The 8903-nt window shown below is 31.9% G+C and overlaps 1 protein-coding gene across 1 annotated transcript in view; it reads right to left on the bottom strand.

The window, feature by feature from the left end:
- LOC102679691 overlaps positions 1-8903 on the bottom strand; it is a 136852-nt gene that overhangs the window by 38445 nt on the left and 89504 nt on the right. The window contains exon 4 of the mRNA XM_031508985.1: positions 3008-3143. Coding sequence (XP_031364845.1) covers positions 3008-3143 — 136 coding nt within the window. The remainder of the gene's footprint in view (positions 1-3007; positions 3144-8903) is intronic.

Genomic DNA, 8903 nt, shown 5'->3' with positions numbered 1-8903 from the left:
CTCTCTCTCTCTCTCTCTCTCTCTCTCTCTCTCTCTCTCTCTCTCTCTCTCTCTTTCTCTCATCAAACTCAATCTCTGCCACGTTCGCACGAATTAAAAGCCCATGAATATGATAAGAATGTAAATTTCACCGATGTGTTTGTCCAAGGTTCATAGAAGCGATCTGCATAGGCGAGCGTTAAAATAGGACGTAGAAAATCCATTATACGTTTATGTCCTTCTATGGGTATAACTATAGGGGGTTAATTACGAACCGGAACTCTCGACATTCCAGAGTGACGAAGCTTCGACCCTTGTTGAACGTTGAAACGGGTTTAACGAGTGGTTGAAGTTTATCAATGCCGTCCTCAGTTAATTTTGAATCAAGGAATTTGGAAAATTGATGATGGTGGAACAAATAGTGGACAGAAAGATCTCCTTCCTTTTTATAGGTTGTAAATTGTATTTGAGTGTTTAAATTGTTATTGATTATTGTTAATGTTCCATCTCCTCATCTTATATGAATTTACTAAATTTTATTACATTGAGTTTTTTTTATTATATAAAAAGAACCTATTTTCAACAACAAATCACATGACAAATTGCATATTAATTCTATTCAATTCTTCATTGCAAATTATGTATATTCCTAACAATTTTTTATGATACGATTTTATTTATATACAAATCATAACGTGATTAATGGTTTTTGAAAGAAAGATCTTTTTTTTTTTTTCCTATCAGTGACCAGTACGAGTTCCACGTGTAGATTTTTTTTTAATAGCAATGCGTTCCAGGAGAAAGAAAACGACCCTTCCGTTTCGAAAACGTTCGATTAATCCACGGGATTTGCTGGCCAACCTGTGTGCACCGTTCAATTATCGAGGGGCTCTTCCGCCTCTCTTACTCCGCGTTAACTGAGTTGTTGCCTCGATAATTCGTACATCGGAGTATCGGCCGTATCGCTGGGGGTTCACCGCATTAATTTGCGGCTCGGCGCGGGAATTTCTGTTAACTCTATAATCCGAAACTTACAGCCTCTTCATCGAATGCTTGGGCGACAGCTCAATTTCACAACCTCGTGAAATCGAGATTGAAAAAAGCGTGGGTTCACGCTACCATTTAAATGCCCCCAGGGGAGTATTCGGTTATTACGCCATTTATTTCGTGCGTAGTTCAATATTTTCATCTAATATCTTTGTTCGTGAGATTTTTCAATTTTTTCTTTTTTTTTTTTTGTGTTTGACAATCGATTGTTCAGATATATATATATTGGTTGTCGAAATATGCTTGTCAAAAAGGATATATTAATAATAATATGTATCGAATTCAAATCTGCTGGAAGAAAAATTTTATTGAATTTTAATTGTAAATATATTAATGAAATTATATGAATTGAAACAGAAAATTGTTGTTATATTATTAAAAGAAATATTTCCTGTTACAAATGATTTGCTTTTATATTTAAACAATTTTCTGTTAAATATTATATTTTAAATTCCAATTTTTTTAAAAATTTCCTTTATGAAACAAAGTTCTAAAAATAAGTTATAATAATAATAAAGAATGAAAAACATAATTATCTTTTATGATATTCTATTTATATCAAAATTCGAGTATAAATAATAAGTAATATTCGCGCATGATTTAAATTATTAAATATTAAATTATTAAATAATAATTTTCAAATAATACCTTCTTATAGAACTACATATTTCAATTTTCTATGTATTTCTTCTTGAATTTTTCCCAGCCCCAAGCATAACATATATTACCACCGTGACAGCAAGAGAATATTTCACTTTAAATCGCCATTTTCATGAAATCTTTTGGCTCCAACTTTCATCGTGTAATCACGTACGTCATCATGGCATTCACGTTAGGATCCAGTATTACTACACGAACAAGAGTTTGGCGAGAAAGAATTTCGCACAATAAAGAGAAAAAGATTGACAAGAAGAGGTTGGCAGAAAATTGGCCAGATTTTGTGCAAAAGCCAACCGATAAGCGGAAATCCGGAAACGTTGACTGTTATCATCCAGGCACAGGATAAATCTTTGATTTATAATCGTTCAAAGTTTATTTATTTTAACGTTGCCTCGCGAAACGATCGATTCCACACGCTTTAATCCGCGTGTGCTGACTCATTACGCGTTATCAAAAATTTATGTCGTTGCTCTTCTTCGTATTTTAGGATTTGTATTTACGTTCATCGAGGTTTATTATCGGTCGGCCTACGTGAGCCGTACCTCTCTGGACTGAATCTGTTAATATCGAGGCAAATATTGATTTGCAAATATGGGAAGTTGGATAAGTATTTAAACACAGGGTTTGGTGCTTTTTTCGAGAGTGTATAATCTCGAGAGAGAAAAAGAGAGAGAGAGAGTGATTGAAAATCTGAATAGCTTCGTTTCGAAATATTGTTCTTAATTTACCGTGTGATGTATCTCTGAGCGAGATTCAAAGGCAAATATTTAGAATCTCTGTCTGTATATGGTAGAAGTTTGAAATATAAAATGTTTAAAATGTTGGGCAAATTTGTATTTCGAAATTGAAACGAGACAATTTATTTTGGATTGTTATTTAAAATTATTAAGTATTTTATAAGTGTTAATTTGAAAATTATTTCACTATTCTCGAAAATTTATTATATTTTTATACACGCATTCTTTATTCGTAATTTTAATTATTAAAATTCGTTAAAATTTTTGCAATTATTACATTACGTTAATTTTTTTTTAAGATTTGATCAGTTATTCAATATTAAATTTTACTCTAACGTTTATTGTTGTAAAGAAAATCTAAGAAAATCTAGATCACATATTTCTTATCATTTCTTGCATAATCATTTATATAGTACATTTAAATACACGTTATAGGTCGCTAGACGAGACAAGCAGTAAAGAAGGCTTGTAAGCTTGTAAGCTTCTTTTAGTAGGCTTTTGCGGCGAGATATGCGCTAGCAAAGCAGTAAACTTCCATCAGGTCACAAGCACAGTTACAAATACGAAAGTTATGCACCACTTACCCGTGTAAGGTCGGCAATAGTTGCGATTTACTTTGCTGTAGATCGTCGGCAGGGATGTCTCAGCTCCTGGCTCGACGTACGCCTTGTTCTTACTATCCTTCGGGTCGCTGTATTGTTCCACAACCTCGACTTCCGCCTGAAAACAGAGCAGAAGATCGTTTCCTTCCGTTACAATTCCTCAAGCATCCCACAATGTCGACTGCTATACACTTTTCCAGATATTTATAAAAATAACTTCTTTCTCTAACTCTATAATTTTTTAGCATCTTTCAGAATCTTCGAATTTTAACGATGAAGAAGAGTAAAAATCTTCGTAAAATATTTGGAATCCTTTAGAATCTATTGAATTCTAAAAGGAAAAATTTTCCAAATTTTTTAAATTTCCAGAATTCGATAGAAATCATTCTAATCTAAACAAGATATTTTGTGTCTATGAATATGTACATTATAACATGTAGAGATGACAATCTCTTGAGACTCATTGGAAATTGTCAGAATTTTCGAAAGTAATTCACAAGCAATTAAACTAATTTGAGAAATATCAAGATATATCAGTGACATAAATATCAGTCACAAAGTTTCGATGATAAATTTAACATGTACTCATAAATCATTGAATAAAAAATAATACAATTCTTCATTAAGTTCCACCATCTAGGATACTGCATCGAGACTACTATATTCTTCTTCTCACTTTGAAATAACGAGAAATAACTTCATCAAAACTACATGATTTTGCGTAATTTCGTAGAAAGATTGTTTAAACAGTGCAATTATAACGGAACTCCTCTTTATGGAACGAATTCTATGCCTATTTCCTCAAGACGTATTCCAGCAACGTTCAAGACATTCTATTAATTCACCAGAATGTTAAGTACCTTTTATTAAGCGCGGAGATTAGATATCCTTGGAGGAAAACAGGAAACGAAACGGGGTACACGGTTGTTCCGTTTAAAAGGAGGAGAAAGTTAAAAATGTTTATTCTACGACTCGGTCGGCCAACGCATTACCGCAATTGGCCGTGCTCAGGGCATGGAATTGCGTTGGACTAACGTGTCGCGTGCTTAGTCGAAGAAACTCGTGCAATAACCCCCGTTGATGGTATCCCCAAAGGGTCGAAGCTGGACGTTGTTAGCCAGCCAAGCTTTGGCTAGCTCGATGCCAAATTGTTACCGACCAAATAATTTGTGCCGCCTAATTTGATGTTGTTTTCCACTGGTATGTAAGAATCCCATTTCTTGAACGAGTTCTCCTCCCTTCTGATTATAGCTTCTTATTTATTTCTTCCATGGTTGTTTGTGAAAATATAAGTTTAATTTTTCGTTTGTTAATTTATTTTAAGTATTAATTATTTTGTGTTATATTTTCAGGAAAGAATATTTTAATAAAAATATTATAGACATTATTATACAAATGTCTATTTATTATATTTGTAATAATATAAATGAGATGGTGAATAAATTCAAATCAGATGAAAGTTATTTAGAAAAAGATATTCTAAAAAAATAAATGGAACATATATTAAAAAATATTATAATATTATATTTATATAATATAATATTTCATCACCAAACAAGTCAATATACACCCAATTATCAACATGCACAAAGGTAAACAACCTCATTCTACTACGTCAAATCCATTCCCTCGTTCCTCGAATCTTAAAAAAAAAAAAAATCCCATCCATCCACAAATCCAGCTTCCATTCATCTTGACCCTATCACTCTCATTTCCTCGATCTCGAGTAACGTCCACGTTATTAAACAGGTGCGTGCACAATGGGGCGTGTTTCGATCGATCCTCCACCATCCAAAAGAAAACCTTCAACAATTCATGGAGGAGAGCTCGCCAACTTTCGATTTTAATGATAATAACGATAATAGAAGCAATAACGATGGCCTCTGGCTTCCCTTCCCTCCCTCCACGCGACAGAGAAGGAGAAGAAAAAGAAGGAGAAGAAAAAGAAGAAGAAGAAGAAGAAGAAAGAAAGAAATACTCGTCGAAAGGAAGGCGTCTGATCAATGGCGGCGGAAACTTCTCCTCCTCGCACTTCCGCCACAAGCTTGTATCACGGTTCTCTGCTCGAAGAGAGGAAGACAGACGAATTGAAATGATGGAGGCTGTTGCAAGGCGTGCGAGAAGAGGACAGGCAAGACAAGTAGCCTTAAATTGAAAGAGGCCAAAATTGGAATTCTCCTGCCAAAGTTGAGCGTCGTGGCCCCCGGGGGTTGTTTCGAAACCGATTGCCTTCTGGCTCTATCTCTCCTGCTCTCTCCTCCCCCTCCCCCTCCTTTCTTTGTTGGTGCGTTGGTTTCGTCGTTGGAACAGATAAATTCGTGGATGTTTATACGGAAATTACGAGGGTAACTTCCGCAGGCGAAAGAAGTTGGGAATTTGTCGGCGTGGCAAGCGAACCGATCGACTGTTGAAAATTCGATCATCTTGCCGATTGATTCTTAAGCCGGAATATGAGACGTGTCTTGGAGATGACTATGTTGAGTTTGAAGGAATCGTGAAAGGATGGATTGGAAAAGGTAAGCTTGTTTTTAAAGATTTTATGATGTAATATATCTTTTAATATCCTAAGGAGTGTATTTCTTTCTTTTATATAATTATATGTTTATGAATATGTTTTTTATTTATGTGCCAATTTAATCTTACTAATTTTTATAATTATTTGTACGATTGTAATTATTTGATTAATTTAATTCTCTATTCTTAAAATAGAGAATGATAAAATGTGATAGTGGATAATTGATAAGCTGCAATATCCTACTTAAAAGAATGTTCAGAAATTGTGAATTGGAATAATTAAATCGAGAATCAAAGATAATATAATACGATTTTTACGGTTCATATATCTTCTTGATGAAATTGAAAAATTTAAATAAATATTATGTTATTGTAAATTTATTTTAATAGAGATGATGGTGCATTACCGTGGACAATATCGTTCATACATTATCTATACTACTCGTGTTCCTGATGCAAGGATCGATTTTGTTAGCTGATATGTCAGCATGTAAGTGGAAAAAGACAGATTGAAGAGAACGATATGGAACAGTTTGAAATGTGTTTGAGCAGTATATGATCGATGAACCAAATCTGGTTGCAAGACTTGACATATCTAGGTATGTATGATATTTCGTGGTTGAATGAGAATTAGAATACATTCCATAAGATTTAGAGTGCATTTAAGTGATGAAATGATGGAAGAAAGAAATTCTAGAGGAAAAATTTTCCTTAAAATATCTTTTTTAAAGTTTTCAAACTTAGATCTTTGATCTAAAATTAATGCAAAGTATATCGTAACTTTTTAAATTAAGTTTTCATACTTGTTCATAGAAGAGATCATTGATAGAATTTCCTATACAAGTAATTACACAAAGAAACTATTTAAATGTATTTCCTGTTGTCCATAGTTTAAATTCACTCCTTAAATCGCATCTAAATTCGAACGAATTTTGTATAGAATTTTCATTCTATTATCTGAAAATGAGATTCGAATGAGAGTAGGAATTTCAGTAAGGAATAACGAAGTTTCCTTTTTTTTTTCTTTTTTGCAATTTTGCATTTAACTCGAGAATACTTAAGCAACGATGAAATAAAGGGAGCATTATAAAAATCGTTTTAATTTTGTATTACTACGTAATTAGCACAATTTCCCAGAAGATAAAGAAGAGGATAAGATGCTCGATTATCGGGCTTGTGATGAATATCGAAATTTGCAGATTATGAAGCGAACGATTATGCGAATCAAGATTGATGAGCGAACTTTAATCAACGTATTATTACAGTAGAAACTTGCAGAGTTCAACGATAACACAATAAAGCGAATGAATGATATAAAGGGAAACAAATTTATTTTATTTGCAGGGAATAAAAAATTTCAAAGAAAGTAAATATACATTATTTAAAATATACAAGTAATTTGAATAAATTAATATGACGTAATAAAATGAAAATAAATTTGAAGCAACGTAAATATTTGTTATTCTTAATTATTAATGTTATTAAAAATAAAGATAATAAATAATATGAACAGATAAATTTACTCGAAGATAAAAATGTTTGCAAAGAAATTACAAACTGTTTGAAAAATAAATTGATTTGTTGTATTAAATAATTTATTCCAAATTGGAATATAAAAATACAAAATAATAGAAACAACAAAAACAAAATTTTCACGTGAGAACATTAATAATTTTAAGAATTGTGAAATTCAAAATTAATGAAACATTTAGAAATAACGCAATAGATAAATTACATTGATTATGAACGATCATTGAACATCAAAAATAAAATCAAATTAAAAGAAAAAATATTAAAACGATACATCTTTAAAATACATTATACTTATGATAAATTTATTACAGATTAAATAAAATAGAAATTTGCAAAATTTGTAAAGTTAAATAGGCCCAATTTTGTTATGACGTGTAACACGTTAAATCCCTTCGAATTTTAAACATCATTATCTCGGACAGCATTAGACCACAGTTAGCACGAATAACTACGTTAACAGTCCGCCAATAATCCCATCGGTTTATCGGACTTTAATCCGATTATACGACCGTCGTATTATAATTGACCGCGATTATTATCCAGCCCATAATCTCGCTATCGCGCGCGTGATTCTCGACATGTACGTATCATTTTGCTATTACTATATATGCACGAAATCAGCGAAATCTGATCAATGGATCTTTGAACCATTGATAATTAAATTCATAAAGAATTAAAGTTTGAATGATACGTGATACAAAAGTTAGAAACAATAAATGGCCTTTTCTAGAAAAAAAATTCGATCTTATTCGAGCTGAATAAGAAACGAAGGGTACACAACCTTGAAATGTTCCGTGATCTCGCATAATGTCGCGTGAATTTCGCTGTCGAAGGAGCTTAGCCTGCAAAGTTTAATGCTTTGGAAACATATCCGATAGTCTCTTCTAAAATCTATCGAGGTATCCAGTAATATTGAGAATCTATCTTTATAGTAGAAATGAAATGAGAAAGATATTTGAAATTCGAGAAAAGAATTATTCTAAATCGATGTGTTAATTGATTTATAATTTATAGTTGAGAATAATAAAAATTATTGTAAAGAAATATTACGTGTAATAATTAAATTAAACGTGCAAAGAATGTGAATTTAATTTACTTTTTTAATAAACATAATTAAAAATGAAATAAATAAACTCTATTAATAATAGTTTAGTATTATATACCTCGTTCCTACATATATATTTAAAAAATATTTCAACAAATAATATATATGTCAATTAAAGCAGTCTGAAGATCCAATCTACGAGGGTAGTCAGACTGCCATAAATAACAGTACCAATAACGAGAGGTGAGGGCAACGTTGGCGACAGTGTTTATTACCTTGGGAAAGAATCTATGGTGTGATAGATCCTTCCTATAACGTTTAATAGTATTTCATACGAGATATTGTTAAATTCTCAAAAAATTAAAAATAATTCTCTTAGATTTGAACGGTGATTCATTAGATTTATATAAAAATGAAACAAGAATTTAATCATATTAGGAAAAAAGAAGAATGGCCATCAAATGGAATAAAAAGCTTCTTCTCTTCAATAAATATAAAAAATCATACAAGATTTTCTCCTCTTAGAAGCACCAACTTCTCGATCGACTTACCAAAACTACCCTTCACCCACCGATTAAACATCCTCTGAAACTAAAGTACTTAGGAAACCATAAATCCCCTTTTCACTTTCACCACTTTCACGATAAATAAACATTGCTTTAGCATAGAAATAAAACAATAATTACACTCTTAAAAAGAAAAAGAATAATTACCAAATAAAAATTCTCTTACACATCTTACAATCGATCGTTACATCACCAAACAACTACCCTTCATCAAATTCAT

This window comes from Apis dorsata, unplaced genomic scaffold (assembly GCF_000469605.1).
Source record: "Apis dorsata unplaced genomic scaffold, Apis dorsata 1.3 scaffold_117, whole genome shotgun sequence".
NCBI lineage: Eukaryota > Metazoa > Arthropoda > Insecta > Hymenoptera > Apidae > Apis > Apis dorsata.
The sequence above is the reverse complement of the archived record's forward strand: the minus strand, read 5'-3'. Positions and strand labels throughout refer to the sequence as shown.